General features: G+C 42.9%; 1 protein-coding gene across 1 annotated transcript; it reads left to right on the plus strand.

The window, feature by feature from the left end:
• The first annotated feature begins 6,300 nt into the window (after nucleotides 1–6,300).
• LOC128712677 (dynein light chain Tctex-type 4-like) lies at nucleotides 6,301–14,578 on the plus strand. Its single transcript, XM_053807564.1, has 3 exons — nucleotides 6,301–6,306; nucleotides 6,754–7,256; nucleotides 14,410–14,578. Exons 1-3 carry the CDS (start codon nucleotides 6,301–6,303, stop codon nucleotides 14,576–14,578), a joined length of 678 nt encoding a protein of 225 aa, XP_053663539.1.
• Nucleotides 14,579–19,504: the final 4,926 nt, after the last annotated feature.

A 19,504-nucleotide genomic window follows, 5' to 3' on the forward strand; every position in this document is an offset into this window, starting at 1 on the left:
GGATAAAAACAAACACTACAAACACCACCCGCCCATCGCTGTCGGCTGCATGAGACTCCCAGTACAAACACGCTTCCCCATTAATGTCTTTATTCATTCGTCGATCCGAACCGGACCAGAGCTTGGGTTTGGCCTGGTCTGGTCCGGTCTGACAGTGGTCGGTTTTTGACAGGAGGCGGTAAAAAAAGGGTTCACATTCCCACTCCAACAAAAAACCCGCCCCCGGGGGGAGGGTCCTCGATACCGCCGGATGCAGCGTCCTTTTCGGTCCGTCTGAAGTGTCCTTTACGTTACGCCGCACAGACAGGGGCGACCTGCAGAAACCCATAACTCCCGTCGCAACCGTGTCCAGCCATGCCTGACCGCTGGAGTGCTCGCATCTGGACAAACAATAAACAAATTCATTAACCCCACCGTGATTACTTATTACACTCTGCGGACCCGAATGGGGTGGCCCGGTGGTTTTCATGCGGCAGAAATTCCATGATCCATGTTTAACCCGCTCCAACTCCAACCGGGGGGTTTGGGTGGAAGGCTTTTTCGCTGTCGTGTCGAAGGATATAGCGTGCCGTTGCGGGTTCATACACGGTGCATGGTTTGCTAGGCACGGTCAATGGTGGAATGGAAAAGGGATGGATGGAGACGTAAATTTGTTTACTCTTTCACAAAGCCCTCCCGACGTAAAGACAATGTTTTGACGACGGGTTCGTGTGGTAGATTTATCAGCAGTGCACCGGCAGACATGCCAGGAGTTTTGGTTTCCCGTCTAATGAGCACGAAGAGGCAACGGTGAGTTTAATGTAATGGAAGAGTTGTTACGTTGTATCGTTGAATAAAATCGTCATCCTACAGGTGTAATGTTGGCGAGGCGCTTAAGCAAGACATGATCCGCGGATGCGACCGCTAAATGGGCAATGTTTAAATATTTCATTGTATTGTACCACACGGTCGTGGTGGAAAATCGAAAGGACATCGTGTTAACGATGAACAATGGAGATAAAAGGGCATTTTATGGGGATGAAATGAATCAATTTACTGGTGAACATTGGAGTTTTATTACCAATTTGGCAGAAGTTAATGATAAAAAAAAAATTTTTACTGAACGAGTATTGAATTACTCGTTTGAGTAATTATTTACTATTTAATATTATGGAATTTATAATGGAATATTAACATTTTCCATTCGTGGGCAGCATTGACATTTTTTGTTTCTGATTCAAGAGAAACAACAACACAATTTCGGGCGAATTTACTTTCTTAAAAATTATTTCCTTTTCTTTTAAAGTATGTTTCGCTTCGCTAAGCACGAACATCCCTTAGTGATAAAGAGGAGTGTTATTTGGTTCAATGTTTGAATTATTTTTTGTTTGACTGTTCCTCATGGATGACAGTACCATCCATCGAAAATAGCCCAAGGTGGTTATGTTGAATAACAATTTTTGATTAATTCAGATCACTAGCAAAAAGCACAATAATCCATTAGTACGTAGCAAATGTGCAATAGAGAAAGAAAGAAAGATAAACTGAGAGAGAGATAGAGAAAGAAAAAGAGAAAATACCATCCAACCATCCAATGCACGAGTTTTAATGCTACAAAAACAGAACAAACGGTACGTGAACAAGTTCCAACTAAAAAGGATTATGGTCGCGAACGTGAATAACGGATCCCGGGGTGGTGTGTTTTGCTAGTAAAAAACCACTCCAAAAGGGAGTATTTTTTGTCCCAACTTTGCACAACCATCCTTTACTAGGGTTGCACTATAGGAATGATACAAAAAAAAAGTGTAATAGAACGTCTGATATGACGGCTAATGAGTTGTTTCCTCACCCACTCTAGGTCGCTTTGGTCATGCTGTACGAAGGAAGAGTTTTATTGCCAGTCAAAAAGAGATGTGTGGTCAGCATGACTGCGAGCTTAGTCCTGACCGCAGCGATGATTATTAAGCTATGCTAATAATAAAAACAAAACTCTGCAAATGTGCAGTTCATACGTATAAAATTGCCAGGGTATTACGTGGTTGTTTAATGTGTGGGTTTTTAATACGATTTAAATTCAATAATCGTATATCCAATCTTTTATTACTTATCAGAACAAATTGTAAAAGTAGCCATAACATTCAGATCTTATATTTATGAAATATCTCTGCAAAAATTTACTATGGAGTGATTTTTTGAGCCCATTGTAATGACGTAAATTTTATTTTAAATTTCACTATTCTTCACTTGCCAGATAAGACGCATCATATATTTCAAGTTGAAAATAATTTTTTAATTAAACAATTTTTTTTAAGGTTAAAATAAAGTAAAGCTTGCTACCATTTTTTACTTCATTATCAACTTTTCAACTTAGCTTATTTTCTTATGTAAACTTTTTATAGTCAAATTTCGAATGTTTTGTTCGAATGTTCGAATTTTTTTTTTTGTAATTGTTAAATGTGATATGAATAGTAATTTGACGAACTTCACGAACAGTGAAAGAACATCCGATGATTAGTGTTTTTAGTTTTACTTTTCAATGATGTTCTTTTGTCGCTGTATCGAGCATTGCCCGGTACGACAAGACACTCATTAGACGGCATCGTTTATTATGCTGTCCATTAGTTTTTGTGCGTTGGGATGAAATTTAGGGAAATGAAGCGATAAAAAACCTCCCCGGACACGCTGGTCATACCGGACGAATGTGGTTGCTTTTTTTACCAGTATGGTTTGCTGTTGAATGCTAAACGGTCGTGCAGACAAGTCCGTTCTGGTACCTTTCGAAGCAGAGTTCACATCCTTCCGCCCGATCGTGTCTGGTGGATCCCGTCAGCGTGGAAAGATCCACTTGCCTCGCAGCAGTCTTTTGTCTCGTGTAGTAAATTATGGTGTCCGGCTTTAGTTTCATCCTTTACCGAAAAGGATCACTCTCCATTCATTTCATAACGATGAATATCTAATGGAGTCTGTCAGTGACGTGCTTTTCTAGATTGAAGAAAAAACAAGAGTCTCACCATAACGCACGTTGGTATTAATAATAACTACAAAAAACACAAAAGGAAGAGAATTTGGGGATGGAGAAAACCGTCTCTCTCCTGTCATGGTGAGAAGGACTTCATTTTGATCAAACGACAAATGACACCGGCACATTGTTTGGGACGGTGTGTGGTAAATGGGAAGAATTTAATTTTGTTTCAATACCCCAAGCTGGTGTTCTGTTTTTGCACGTACTTTACTTTCGTTTTTGATATTGACGAACAGTTGCATGGAAGTTGACGCGGAATAAAATGAATTTGGTATGATGTTTGGAAAGTTAACATTATGCTTTAAAAGACACTATTAGAGGTTGATTGATTTTCCTCTTGAAAACGACTGAAAAGATGGTTGGGCCAGAGTGTATACATGTTTAATAATCTTTTTATCGATATGGGTGTAACATGTAATAACTACGTCTGATTTTGCACCATCAATAACTGGATCCGTTTCAATCAATAACAAATTCCGTTTGAAATTTCTTATAGTAAGGTACGAGTAAATGACAAAATAATCATTCCATTATTAAAATACCGTACCTGTTTCATTAAACCGTTTAGTCCTGTCTCTGCGACAATTACTCCAACGAACTAGTATCTAGGCGTCCATCAGAAAGGCCGGGATAATGAATTGGCAGACGACGGTGCTCGACCGTGAGCTGTTCAGGGGACTCCTGCATCAGGCAAAGACTGTGAAGCGGTTGTATCGCCTGATAAGTAAGTAAACAAATAAGTATACGAATATATCACACTAGCAGCTTCATTACTCATTGTATAATATTTAAATTCTACAAGATAAAACAATATTAATTGATAGCAATTCGTCCTAGCTGTTCTTTTTGAAAAAAAAAAATCAGTCAGGCTATAATTATCTTCAGCATCACGGTAATTCACGTAAAAGACTAGGCGTCTCCATTAATGCACCAATTACCACAGTTCAATTTTACCAGTGAAACTGTGGCGTGTATGTTCCAAAATTACTGTATAAACGACGTAAAAATACTTTCCAACTTATTACTGGCATTTCAAATTAATGCATAAACTTATTTTTCTACTATGAAGCTTAACTTACTAAATTGAGCAATTACGATACAGATAACACAAAAACATCACAGTTTGAATGGCGGTGAACTTAATCTACGGGAAAACGGCAGGCTTCCACAGATGTGCTTGCTGCTATCCAGCGCGGTCGTTTACTGCTGTTATTTCTCCACACACAACCATCTTCGATACAACTAAAGCAACGAGTAACTTTCGTCCGACGATCACCCCACAGAGAAGCATCCCATAGACAGTTTCGTTTATTGATCAAACAAGTGTTGTTTATTTTCAGATCTCTGTCTAACTTCACCTTACTCTTGGCGAAGACTCCGCTCCTTTCCTTCTTCCGATAGCTGGATTATTTCTCCTGGGGAGAAAGAGACACTTGCAGAAAAACAACTCCCAAATGGGTTCCTTTTGTAGAGCGTTAGTAGTAGCAAAAGGAATCCTCCATGCAAAACGCACCTCCACATGAACGGTGACAGTAAATGAGGTCTTCTCCTCCTTTTTTCACCCCAAGAAATAGCTGAGGAAGCACCAAAGCGACCACGATCGCTCGATTAATTGGAACATCTAACGATGGAACTTTTTGCGTTGTGTAGAAGAACCGGGCCCGTTTATGCAGGGCGGGAGAACGATTAAGTAAGTTGTACCCATAATACCGATGTCTGTCGGAGGGGGTTTGGTTCTGCCGTCATAAGGGTGGCGAACCATCCCGTCGCATGAAGCCCGAAAACGCCCGTAGCGTGTTCGCCTTATGTACATGACTTGCTGGTAATGTCGTACTTTTATCTGTGCGTCTTTAACGTAAATGAGTTTTCATTTGTTTAGGGAAGCCTTCTCGCGGAGTGTGCTGCTTCCCGTGGCGTTGCAGGGAACGGTTTTGAGAGTTTTAGAGTTTCCAGCCCTTCATTTCAAGGTCAGCCGCTGACAGGGTGTCGCCGCGGGGCGCACACTCGATGTCATAACTTTCCGCTTAATATGACAGCGAAGGGTTATTAGGTTTGGCTCCGTGCACGGATCGCTGCCCATTATTGTGTTCTTTCACCTTTGCAGCCGAATGTTTCCCACAGTCAAAGGCTCATACAGACACACACATACACAAACGAGCAGTATTGGTACTGCCGCACAGTGGCAGCATTTGTCGGCAGTGGTAATGAAAAATGGTTGAACTTACGGGATAGCTTAAAGGGCGTTAAATTAAGGTAGGCTGTGCTTTTACCGTCCGAATCGATTGCGTGTCGGCGTCTTCTGACAGTTTGTTGTATAATTTAATTTAGTTGCGAAAATATTAAACACTTATATGCGTAGTAATGCAATGCAAAAGAAAATTAATTGATTTCCATTACGAATTAATTTATAGTTAAATCATTTAAAATTACTGTCAAATTAATTTTATTCGTTCATATCAATTAAATAACACATTAAACGTAAAATTATTTAAATAGTTCGTATAAAACCTGAAAATAATTAATAATATTCTCTAAACGTTCAATTTATTGGGAACCTTCTCATCAAATCGAAGAAATATACAATAAAAACGATTTAATTATATCTTAAAAATATCTTTCAAAAAATATAAAATAAAAAAAAAAAATAGCTTCAAAAAATGTTTGTGTTAAGTTTTCTTTTTTGACCATATCAATTATACCTTCTGCCCAACGTTGCCATTGATGCCACATTCGATGGAACCAATTTTTCTCCCAACCAAACAGCCAACAAACATCCATTCCGCCTGACACACATTTTGGCGTACAGTTTAGTTTTTCGAAGCTTCGTTTGATGTTTAGCTCCCGTTTTCCCCGGAACAACGGATGGAGCACTTATTGTCGCGAGCACGAACCAACGACCCGAACAATAGCGGATGGGATTGTGTGCAGAGGAGCTTGGAGCGCCTTAGCCGGACGGGCCCTGCGATGCGGCAGTGGACGTGGAAAACAAACTCTCTTCCATCAAAAAGCAAATCGTGCCCTACCAACTGTGTAGCACAACTAACGAGCGTTCTCAAAAGCGTGCTCAAAATCCTTCCATTTTTAGTTCGGGACGAGCATCGGTGGCTTGTCCTTCGCCCTGCGGCACTTCCCGCGTGTCTCACGGGTAAACTATTTGCTGAAATCGATGCCCCCGACGTGAAATCGAAAGACGACTGTCGAGTCGGGTCGACCATTAGGTACAGTGACGCGGTGCGGTTCGCTGGCAGCGGGATCAACGGCGACGATCTGCCGGGCGGGTCCCCGAAGACGATTTGATAATGGAGGTAATTCGTTCTGTTGATAGTTAGTTGATAGAACACGGTGACCACGGACGGGTGACTTCGTTTGGTGGTGTGCGTCATTGCTCTTCCTGGTCGTGTAGCGTAATATTAAATGTTTGTCCTGGTTCGCTGTTAGTTTTTTTCCCCTCACCCCATTTTTCCCTTCCTTCTTACGCTACCTGTGCAATGTGCCCCCCCGTGTGTGTGTGTGTGATTGTGCGGGTTTTTGCTTCCGTGTATCTCCGCTAAACTGACACTGATTAAAACTTTTCTCCCCTTTCATGCTTTGCATCCATTTCGGGCGCTTTGATGGTGACTGGCACGCCACCCGGGTGGCCGTACGTTGGCCCAAACTTTTTGTCACGTCATCGTCCTTCGTCCTCTGTCCTGCGCTCGTACACGGCGAATGCCCTTTTTTACACGCTGGTGACTTAATTAACTTGGCCCCAGCAGCAACAGCAGCCATCGTCTCAACAGCAACAGCCAGCACAAATGTCTTCCACCAATCCGCAGCCGGGGGGAAATCCCGGAGGAGGCTCGGGTACAACGGGGACAACCGTGCCCCCACCCGTACCACCCTCGACGCGGAAGAAAACGGGAAAGTTCCTCGGGTCGGCACTGAACATCACCAATCGGTACCGGGCTAACAGCAGCAGCCTGAGTAAGGTGAGCCTCGCCATTACGAATCTGAAGGTGATCCAGTGCAATCCAGTGCTACCGCCACCGATCAGCGCAATGATTGCGTCGGACATTCCACCGATCTGCAAGTACCTACCGTCCTACCGGCTCGGCTCCCGGAATCCGTTCAATCGGGAAGCGTGCGAGGCTATACTGCGGGAAGCATTGGACAAATCTTTGCAAGGTGTCGAGTACAGTTCGTACTTTGCGCCATCGCTGTGCCAACAAATCTGCGAAGACATCAAGGCGCGCGTCAAGGAGCTAAAGTTTGACAGGTTTGTAGAGAGTGCAAGTGAGTGTGGGCTTGGTTTAATGTCCAGCATGATTAAGTGCAGTCGGAGACGGTTCTCACATATTGGGGCGCATAATCAGCTAGTGGTTGGATTGGTTGAAGCACAACAACATTATATATTCTACAATTTATCGTGGTTTGCTTCAGAAGTGTCCATGCCTCAAGTTCATCAACATAGCGTCGTTTATTGTTATTATAAATGAAAAAAAAATATTTGAAGGAAATAATCCGGATTCATGTTCTTAATCTTTTATCCACTCCACTGCATAATTATGACAAACATCAACAAATACACCATTGCTTTTTCATACACCTGTAGAAGCCAACTTAACAATATGTTCAATATGAATGGAATGTTGGAAACAGTAAAAAAATCTCAATAATTTGATGGTTCTTTTGGAAACTTCAACGCACCGAGTAACAAAACTTGTGATATGCTTAAATGTTTCCAGAGAAGCTTTAATGTATTGTTTACATACACAGTAAATGTGGTGGAATAAATTTCACAATACTTTCTTCAACCAGCAGTACCACAACCCGTTACGATTCATACGTTCATAGCTACCGATACCAATCGTCCTTCCATTTCCTTCGTCCCCCCCACCCCCCACTCTCCCCACAAAAACCTAACCGACGGGTTTTTCTATTAACGCTTCGAAACCGTTCCATGTTGTCGATTTCGAAGAAAAGGTTTACCCGTCCACCTTTTGACCCCATTTGACGATGAGTCTGCCGATGGTGATGAGTGCTCCTGACATTGATTCTCGCTCGGCGCAAGGCACCCGAAAGGTTCGTTGCTAGCAACATCATCAGATGTTGCTGACTGAGTGGTCGGATCCTCTTCGCTGTCTCACCGAGACATGCTTTTCATTTTCCATGTACAACATTGTGCATTGTTCAAACCCGCACGGAGCATGGGTTATTACTAGTAGGTTTGGTGGGTTTTATACTGGGAAAATGGAAAAACATGCCCATGGTCATGTTCGAATTGCATACGCGTGTGCGTGGGGAGACTTTTGCCGTCAACCAAGCAATACATTGTTTGGGGGGGTGTTGACAGGGTAGACTTAAAAAGCACCAAATTTTAAACGTGTGTTAGAACCTTTCACCCATGGGACAAGGGCTTAAACTATAACACTTGGCATTTTAATTACAAATTTCCATAGTTTGATAGATGTCTTTAACTTTTTAGGACGAAGAAACTCTAACTTATATAGAATAAAACAATGAATATAATGAAAATAACGAATATGCGAAATTTTGCATGGAACTGATCTTAGCGAATTCTAAAGATACTTGCATTGATTATGACCATCGCTGCCTTATGAGCTTGGTGACCAAGATGGTTAGCTATCTGTGAATGTGATGTATTTGAAGCGCTAAAGCAACCATTTTTAGGATAAATCCGTTCCATGGTTTGATTCGTAATTCGAAAATTTTTAATTATGAATAAGAACTTTCAAGTATAACTGTTTTTAATTCCGGATTAGACATATGCAGAAATTTGAGATATGCGGATCTCTCGCGGACTACAATGGTCAGCTGTCGTATATCTCGGGGACTAGATGTAATTAATTTGTTTGTGAAAATGTCTTTCGTATTTTTATATTTAGAAATTGTATTTTTCCAATGACCTTCACGATGTATTTCATTGATATAGTGTATGTTTTACTGTTCGATGCAGATTGTCACTTGACACTAGCAGCTTCATAATTTCTGCGCGGGAAGAGTTTTCCATGAGCTCAGTTAAAAAAAAAACCCTTCTATACTACTGATTTAGTTTTATTATTATGATAATAGTTCTTCATTGGTCGCTTGTGTAATCGCATTGATGTTGACAGTTTTTGAAAATTCTTCCATTTCGGCTTTGTCCAGAGTACGAGGAGAAAGAAATTTCAGAAACCCAGATACTCATTATATATGTAGGAGGAGTATTTTGTAGAATTTAGATTTGCTCACTAACAGGGTTACCTGAGTTTCAATAAAGTTCAGGAAAGCCTTATATGTCGCATCGTAACTTCCTGAAGTTGTAGTTCCAAAGGAAAGCAAACAAAATTATTTAAGTTTGAAGACAGGAACTTATAAGAGCACCTCTCTTCAGCTTAATCATGCAATCTGTGTTTGTAGATCGATATCGGTTCGACCGTTTATATTCAAAGACCTGCCGTACGCTTTGCTGCATCTCGACCTCCAGAACTCATAATGGTATTGCGAGACAACTCGCTCGCTCAATATCACACTGTTGACGGGAAAAGTTATTCAAATATTTATCATATCCATATCCATATCCATCCTCATCATATCCATATTTAGCTAGAGTATTTCGCGAACAGCGAACAAATCTTCTTAATCATAAATCGAACTAAACTATGGAACAGCATGCAGCGGTTTGGATTCGATGGGAAGCTAGTGTGGCTGTTTAGGATCTCCATGGATGGAATGTGGTGTACGGTGAGAATCTCAAACATGTTGTCGGAACTGATCGAATGTCACCTGGGACTGAGCCAGGGAGGCTGAGGCAGGTTTATAACATAGATCTGAAGCGGGCTTCGATATCCGAGGCACCCGTTCACTTCAAATCTTTGACTTCACGGATGACATCGACATCATCGGACCAGTGAACTGGTGGCAGCACTCTTAAATATGAACCCGGAAAGGCTTGCAGCTATTATCGGCTGCATCGGCAGAACGTTCAATCATCTACTGTAAACTTGCGCCCTTCACCACAAATTTCCACAACATCGTTGCCAGCTGACTTGTTACATTTCAGCTGCGATGATGGCCCTGATAACTTCACCAAACGATGGCGGGGACATCTCGTCATCATCGTGTCGACTGTCGAAATGAGGCTCTATATTGGAATGGAAGTGTATGGAACTATATGGAAGTTCCACCTATTGATCCCCATCTCTATTGCGGCATATCACAATACTAGGAGTGAACCCCGGTTTGCCGCATTCGACATCCCCCGACTGAGATAGTTCCTGAATTAGCTGTTCTTTTGCTTCAAAGTGGTGTTTCTTCTACTGTAAGAGTCGTGTCCGTGGCCTCTCAGTATTACTGTATTACTCCACGTTCTGTCGAGTCTTACGTTGGTACATTCAAGCGCGCGTTATGATCTTCTCGGATAGTACTAGTCTGCATTCATCATCAAACCATTCTTCATTCTTCCGATTACAGGGTTTCCGGTAGCTTGCTACACTATACGCCAGAAGTCATTTAGGGACATCACGGCTAGTGTGGTTTTCTCAAACAATGTCAAACAGGTCCAAATCCCTTGCTACTTTAATCAGCTTCAGTAGGTTCGTGTTGAGCCACGGGGTGAGATGTCCTCGTAGCTTGTTCGCTACGGCATGATTCTGGAGTATCTTTACCATAACCAGGATCCGTCGATGATATCCGAGAAGTACCTTGTATCAGTGAGAACGTCGTCAATCTGGAAATATGTTTGTTGTGGTGATCTTTAGGTGTCCAGGTGTAATGCAGCGTAGAAATCATCAAAACCTTTTTCAAAGCGGACGTTCAATGCTCTTGGAATGTTTCATTCTGTCCAATTAAGATCACAATTCTTTGTTTTTGTTTTGCTCTTCTTCTTCTTCTTCTTCTTCTTTGGCCCGCTCTTATTGTTGAGCACGTTGTGCTGACATGGCCTGGTCACCAATACGTTTCCAGGAGACTCCGCTAGGCAGGCTGCCGCTCTCCATCCTCTGCTGCACCCGATCTCCGATAGGTTCTGCTCCAGCCAACGGGCTCGCTGCGCTCCTCTGCGTCTCGTGCCGAACGGGTCGCCGACGAGGACCTTTTTGGTGGGGCACGAGTCCGGCATCCTCATGACGTGCCCCAACCAGCGTATCCTTCCGGCCTTCGCCACCGTGAGGATGTCAGGTCCCCCAAACAGCTCAGCAAGCTCGTGGTTCATTCTCCTCCTCCACCCGTCGTGCTCCAAGATACCGCCAAAGATCGTCCTTAGCACACGGCGTTCGAAAACACCGAGTGCATTGGCATCCTCTGTGAGCATGGTCCAAGACTCATGACCATAGAGGACAGCCGGCCGTATCAATGTACGGTATATTGTGCATTTCGTGCGCAGGAGAAGGTTTCTGGATCGTAGGAGTTTGTGGAGCCCGTAGTAGGCACGATTCCCCTGAACAATGCGCCTTCGGATTTCGCTGCTTACGTTGTTGTCCGAAGTTATGATCGTACCGAGGTAGCAGAACTCCTCTACTACCTCGAGATCATCGCCGTCGACCGATACGCTGCTTCCCAGCATGGCCCTATTACGGTCAGAGCCTCCGGCAAGCAGGTACTTTGTCTTCGTCGCATTGATCAGCAATCCAATCCTTGAGGCTTCGCGCTTCAGTCTGGTGTACGCCTCGCACACCGCCGCAGATGTCCTTCCGATGATGTCGATGTCATCCGCGAAGCCAAGGAATTGGATGGAACGGGTGAAAATCGTGCCCCGCATATCGAAGCCCGCGCTTCTCATGACACCTTCCAGAGCGATGTTGAACAGCAGACAGGAGAGTCCGTCATCTTGCCTCAATCCCCGGTGAGACTCGAACGCATCCGACAGCATGCTCGATACTCTCACCTTGCACTGCACCCTGTCCATGGTGGCCCTCAACAGCCGCACCAGCTTTCCCGGAAAGCCGTACCGCTGCATGGTGTTCCATAGCTGCATCCGATCTATGGTGTCGTAGGCCGCCTTAAAGTCGATGAACAGGTGGTGCGTGGGGATTTGGTGCTCTCGGCATTTTTGGAGGATCTGCCTGAAAGTAAAGATTTGGTCGGTCGTCGATTTTCCTCCAACAAAACCGGCTTGATAGCTCCCGACGAAATCTGAGGCAAGTGGGGCAAGTCTGCAGAAGAGAATTCGGGACAGGATCTTGTAGGCAGCGTTCAGGACTGTAATGGCACGGTAGTTCCCACAGTCCAGCCTGTCGCCCTTTTTGTAGACTGGGTGGATGATGCCCAGCTTCCATTCCTCCGGTAGTTCTTCCTGTTCCCAAACTTTCACGATCAGCTGGTGCATATTGACGGCAAGCCTCTCCGGCCCCATCTTGAAGAGCTCGGCAGCTAGGCCATCGCTGCCTGCTGATTTGTTGCTCTTCAGCTGCTTGATGGCACTAATTACCTATTCCAAAGATGGCGTGGGCACCTCGTCACCTGCCACCAGACTGATGTGCTGCTCGATTCTGCATTCTGCCCCCTAATCGGGGTCTCCTGCCTGTGCTCCGTTAAGGTGTCCGTCGAAGTGGCACTTCCACCTGTCGATCACCTCTCGTTCGTCCGCCAGAATACTCCCCTCTGCATCGCGGCACATTGTGGTGTTGCGGACATCACCACTCCGCGCCGCGTTCAGCATCCTGTAGAACTTACGAGTTTCCCCCGACTGAGTAAGCCGCTCCATCTGCTGCTCTTCCGACTCCCCCAGAAGACGCTTCTTCTCCTGAAACCGTCGGGTCTGCTGCCTCCTCAGCCGTCTGTAGTTCTTCACGTTCTGACGAGTTTCCCGTTGCAGCATTCGGGCGCGTGCTGCATTCTTCTCGGATAGTGCTCGCCTGCACTCATCATCGAACCACTCCTTCCTCTGGCTGCGTGTCACGTAGCCGACATGTCGTTCCGCTGCTTTGCTGATGGCACGCTCCACTATACGCCAGTGGGCTGTGGGGGACTTCGTGGTGACTGCGTCGTCGTCCGGCAGTGCCTCCCCGAGGGCTGCCGCGTAGTCCCCTGCCACATCAGCTAGTTTCAGCCGGTCCGTGTTTAGCCGCGGGGTAGTCTGTGACCGTGACTTGTTAGCCACGGACAGTTTTTGGCGAAGCTTAACCATGAGTAGGAAGTGGTCCGAGTCGACGTTTGCACCCCTGAGAGTTTTGACGTCGATGATGTCCGAGAAGTGTCGTCCGTCGATCAAAACGTGGTCAATCTGGGAATAACTGTTCTGCGGTGATCTCCAGGTGTAGCTGAAGCGAGGTTTGTGCTGGAAGTAGGTGCTGTGGATAATCATGCACTTGGAGGAGGCGAAATTGGCAAGGCTTTTGTTTTGCTCACCACTAACTAAAACATCGTTGCCCAACTTATTTGTTGGCCGTGTCTCATTGTAGATCTGCAATCATCTCGGTTTATGAGTTCCATCCTGTAAATATTTAGAGGACATCTGTCTGTGACTAACTCAATATTCGTTAAAAATGTCTAAATTTCAGTAAAACTGTTTATTACAGTTCTAATACTTCTTGGGTGTTGCTTTTTTGTGATTTCCATTCTCCCAATATTTGATACACGTCTTTACTTCAATTGATTATAATTAATTAATTATAAATTCAGTTATGGTTCACATTCGTCCTGATTCGTTTGGATTGATTTGTTCTTTATGTTCCTTAATGGACTGACTCGATTATCTGTCCTTATGTTTTGATATGTGGTATTACTTAGGGTTATGGATAGTAATGTTTTCCTGCGTATTCCCTAGAGCGGTTGTCGGAAAATTAGATTGCCCTGATAGGTAACACTCCTAACTCGCAACACAAAACACCTCGCAATTAAACAATCCAAGTTATGCCAGAGTGATTTGTACGCATATTTGGGTACTGTTCATAAAATGTTCTTTCCTGAAGCATTCAAACAATTTATATGTAATTATAAATCACGCTACTCTACACGACGCGAACAAATTATGTATGATTCCTTCCCGTCTTGCCAGTCCCTTGCAGTCGGTTCATGTCGAGACAGAAGTTGTGTTTAAATGAATTGTTGTTTCCATGCACCACACACTCGCAGGGCGGCGTCTTAGCAGGCATTTAACTAAGCCGCTTGACGCTGTCAGCGTTCCATTGTAGCGTAGAATTTGCCTCCGGGAACCGTTCGGAAGGGACCGTCTTCGCCTGTTTTGCAACTCCCAGCGGCATGCTAAATATTCTCGCATTTCGTACATGCTACCAAATGTGTATGTGGGTAATAAAGGTAAGCAACTTCATGCTGGTTAGAAAGCATCCCTTTTTGTTCCTCCGTTGAAAGTAATATCCATTTTACGTACAAATAAGACTCGAGGGATCGTTTCGGGGACAATATTGGTATGATTGATAACAGCCTAACCACCTGTTCTGTTCGCGTCCATACCGTTTCTACCTTTGCAGATACAAAATCATCGTCACCGTTACCATCGGCGAACGCTACATGCAGGGACTGAAGGCAATCACCCAGTTCCTGTGGGACCCGGAGAAGGACAACTACGCCACGTGCATCTACGACGCATCACCGAGTCTGGTTGCCGTCGGGACGATTTACGCCATCTATTTCGATTAGTCTTGCTTCCGGGAGCTTGGGAAATCGTACGACCGTACAGTACAGCCCTGCAATGCATGCACACGGGCGTGACAGTGCTGCGACGGGAATGGCCGTACAAGACAGACAATCGGCTGTGCGCCAGACAGCTTGGCACCGTTCGTAGGAGAAACCTTTATGTATTACTTCGCTTAATGGGCCTGAGCGAAATGGACAAAAGATGGCATTGCAATATGAGCCGAATTGAAAGACATCAGATGCAGGAGGATGCATCATCTATGCTGTTCTGCAGTTCCACATTTCCACGTGCTGCTTCGGTTCGGTTCGGCTGTGTTCAGTGCAGACGTGAAGTGCATGGAAGGAATACAAAACATTCACACTTTTCATCCCAATAATCTGTCATTGTAGCATTCCCTTCGAGTTAGGCCACTGATTTCTGTTTCGATTTGCGATAGTAGTCCCCGAAGGCCTAACAGTGCTATCCAGCTATTAAACATACAGAAATTATGAAACGGTTAAACAATACAAAGTGTAGAAAGGGATTAATGCAAGCAGCTCTGGTTACATGGTTCATAGAGTTATTATTCCATTAGGCTCATCAGCCGTAGTGATTGGATTCCCGCGTGCTGAGCGTTATCAGTTCACGACAGTCAATCGTTTGAAGTGCAAAACGTGACGTAATTGATAACTAATATCGACTGTCGGAAACACAAACCAGCTGATCATCGTTTCGTTGTTTGCACATGTTATGACGGAAGGGTTGTCTGGCGCTTTAGACGAGTTTGTTCCCAATTGTTGAAGATGACTTGTCGGTAACCGGTCGGTAAATCCCTTTCTCTGATTACAGTAATATGTTCGTTTTGTGAATGAATTGCTAAGTGGAGAATGTGTCATACAGAAACCAAAGAAAGTGAATTGTTTGCGATAGCATTATAAAGATTGAAGAAATCGTTGTTATGTTTAGAAATGTGCTAGATTTTGATAAGTAGTTGAATAGTATAACTAATTTGCTACAGATTGTACCTATCCATGTGTGCGGTTATGCGAATAATAATGTTTCAAAATAAATATATTACAAAAACAAACTGAAAGAAAATATGTCATTTTCATGTACAATGTACAATAAAGCGTACGTTTTACCATGGTTATTATTTGTATTTCCCCTATGACATGTTGTGAATGGATTGTCTTATCTTTCCGCGCGTTATCCTTACCTCTTGATGATGAGTTTTTGCTCAGTTCAATCCCAACTTTCACACGTCGTTTGGACTTTGTCAAAGATAAATCCATCCCGCTTTTAATTACTTCCAGTTCGAGTTTGGAGATTATTCTTTGTTCCATTATTGCTAGTTATCTAGAAAAACAAATGACATCATTTAATTAAAAACTAGGCTTACAATTAAGCCCGTTGAAGTTGAATAACAGGTTTAATAATGTGTCGTTTTATAGTACCTACTATACGAAGTAATTATTTGAAAGAATGTAATGTATATTCAAGTCGTAAGTTGCTCCACCGTAGTTAAATAAAGCTGTATTTAAGCATTTTGACGTCATTCTAGAAGACACGTGCATCAAGGGTTTACAACCGACGATCAACAGGTTGCGTGAGTGTACCGTGAGTTACACACACGGCAAGCGTTTAAACGATCGCGTGTGGCACACTCATTTGGGAGTTACTCCGTTGCTCATTGGTTGCCATGGTAAAACCGACGCCCAAACAGGTTATTGTAGCATGGTGAAGCTTGAATTTGTATTTCTTTCGCGATGTGCACAGTGGGTTTTAACAACCCTAACTTACATATTTAATACTTCATGTTTGAATAGTAGAAAATGATTACTTTTAAAATACTACAGTTGGTCACTTAAATATTATGTTCGCATTGATGATAACAGACTTAGAATTTCGTTTTAACATGTGTAGTATTCCTTCTAAATGAACAAGTGTGTTATTTGTAATGATAATTGGCAAATTTTCTTCCAAAGTAATACGTTTGATAGTTTAAACAGAACATTTAAGACCTCCAGACAACCATTTCCGAGACACCCGTTGGTATGCAACCATAACAGGCCTGTAAAGTGTACAAGCCGCCGAGGTCTGGTGCGGAGCTTTTTGGAGTTACGGGTCCATTCGCGTAACATTCCAATGTTTCAGGTGAGTGTCGGGAAAAGCTCGTTCATCCAAATGGGGTTGTTTCTGTCCCGTATTCTTCACCTTTATTCCGACTCGTTTTGGTTTAGATTTATAAAAAAGGGGGAAAACCCGTTTCTTGTGTCGCTACTGGTGTGACAGTGGGTACCTGTGTGCGTACAGATGACGGTGTGCGCTCATTGAATGCAGGGTTAGTAACAAATTGAATAAATATAAAATAGTATAAAATAGTAATAAATTGTAATTTTATTGTGTACTTTTTTGAGTTCAGTTGTACTATTACGACCGGAATAACGTATTTTGAATAGCTGTGACGTGACAGTTCAGACTAAAAAAAAATATTGTAATTGAAATGTAGAATTATGAACAAAATGCCTGTAAATTAAATTTGCGGAAGATATTGAAAAGATTTTTTTTTTCTTTTAACATGTAGTAGGAGTAACTTCCGAAAATTACGAAATAGAATTTACGGTAAAACCAGTTTAAAAAATTTGATTCTTTAATACAAGCCAATATAATATTTTTTTTTAAATATATTTTCAAATTTATATTGGTAAAGATAAAAATTCGAAAATACAAAATAATGTTAATGAAAGAAATAGATACTATTAATGATGTTGCTCATTGCATATGTATAAAAATATATTGTTTAACCACAATTTCAACCGTAAACAACCCTGCAAACCTGATTTGGAATGCAATGGCCAAAGATATGGCCCGCACGGGCACCGATACCGATTGCTGACGTGCGTATCAGTGTATTGGTGGAGCGCACACGCAATCATAACGTCGGCGAGTGATCGTGCGTCCCGCGTGTAACTGTTTCTCGGCGCCACACCACCATCCCGGTACCGTAACCACAAGCACATCCGATTTCTCCCGCACGCACACTCAACTCGTCCGGGGTGGTTTGTTCACCTACGATCGGCTTAAGCGCGCTCAGTTTTAGTGCAGAAGCTCTGGCGACCGTACGCGTCCAGGTCCCGGTCTGTGTTTTTGGGGGAACTTTGAAAGCTCGTGAGTGGGGCCCCACAACCGTGTGTGGTTTAGTGAGTTGGAGTAGCGGAATAGTTTGAAAAAATAAACGAGGAATAGTGCCAAACAGCAAGTGCGAACGCCAAGTGCCAGACTGATTGCGTGTATGAGTGTGTGCATGTGTGTGTTTATGTACTTGTTTACCGACGGTATAGTGTGTTTTGTTTTGCCAGTGTACCGTGTAAGTGTGCCGATATTATTGCAATAAGATCTCGACTCTACACTTCAACAAACATCACTTGAAATTTAAACGTTGGTTAAATGCGGGACAAAAACGCTCTGTGTTTGCCCGGAGATAGTGGAACACAAATCAATTTCTCTTCTCCGTGATTGGGATGCTGACGTGTGGTGTGCAAAGTGTGTTTATTGTTTAAATGTCCACTTTTATAAGAATTATCTCGAAGAGTATACCTAAAACACCTATACAGCTTGAGACGATTCTATCCGATGGTTTGTGCCATGGGAAGCTCACCAAACAAAATGGAGTTTGAAGATGTGGCACGCATGATTCGTTGGAGAAGATCGAGAGTGCGGTTGGAGATTATAATCCGTATGTGACAAGCGAATGTTAGCCGGTTGGGAGAGATCCGACCCGAACGAGTCGGATCACAATCAGTGCCTGACGATGTTTAGTGGAAGCGTGTTAAATGATCTGATGAAAAAAGTGGAAGAAACAACATGGACGGACTAAGGGATTTCATTTGATTTTCTCTTTCTCCAGTTTAGGAGATAATGTGATAAATGTGATTAAAACCAAAAGGCTAAAAATGTGATCTTGGCTTTCTGTTTTTTTTAATTCCTATAGATCTTATCTTATACATTTAAAGATGATTTTTATTAAATATCAGTAATAAGTTATAAAATAGCAATTGGAAACAAATTAATATACTTAAGTAAATCATTTACAAAATTAATTTGGTTCGAATCAAGTAAAATGTAGCTACACATACTAAGGGCCCTAGTTTTATTACCCAGTCTAACATCATGACCCTTGTGAATTGGCCTTTCGATAGGGAAGCACATGTACAACACATTCAGTATTCTTGCTGTCGTCATTGGACACCCACACTGTGGTGTGGGAAGAATAAAAAAAAACGAGCATTAAACGAGTCCTTTATGTGGGTCCTTTGTGAATGTGTGCGAGTGCCGGTTAGGACTTGCTGGATGACGTGGACCACTTGACCACATTAATGTCCTGAAATATAGAGTGACCTGAATAGTGCGCCACGCTACCGAATTTAACAGTTAGCAACTTGACGAATACAAGGACGAAACACAGTGGACAGGGTTCTATTCGAGAAACCAACACAACCTCCTCTGTTCTCTAATCGTCAACAAGCTCTTGCTCTTTGTGTTTTTCTAGCTTATTGAAATTTTAGCCTCAGAAAGGGCCATTGAAGTATAATCGTTGATAGCACATTTTCAGACGAACGGTTTTTTTTCACTTGGTAGCGGTTTGTGATGTTTGGAAATTAGCACACTGATCGCCTCTTATTCCGCCATTTCTTCATTCTGTGAGTGGTTTTTTTTCTTGTTTGACGTTAGAATGAGGTTGAGGCCTTTCTCGCATGATGAAGGTAGCAAATCGTAAAAGAAAAGAAAAATACAAACAAACGTGGGGGAAACATTCTAGTGCATGTGTTTCGTTTATAAGTACAAATCAAAACAACGCCATGGGTAGCAAACAGAAAAGAACAGTACGTCCATTCGTCCATTTTCAGTGAATACGCCACGTTCTTTCGGAGAATTCAATACGCATTCCA

This window comes from Anopheles marshallii, chromosome 3 (genome assembly GCF_943734725.1).
Source record: "Anopheles marshallii chromosome 3, idAnoMarsDA_429_01, whole genome shotgun sequence".
Classification (NCBI taxonomy): domain Eukaryota; kingdom Metazoa; phylum Arthropoda; class Insecta; order Diptera; family Culicidae; genus Anopheles; species Anopheles marshallii.

What these genes read in the sequence shown, in the direction of transcription:
- LOC128712677 (XM_053807564.1), top strand. An exon ending in AAGGAGCTAAAGTTTGACAG is followed by an intron (nt 7,257 to 14,409) that starts GTTTGTAGAGAG and finishes CTACCTTTGCAG; the next exon opens with ATACAAAATCATCGTCACCG.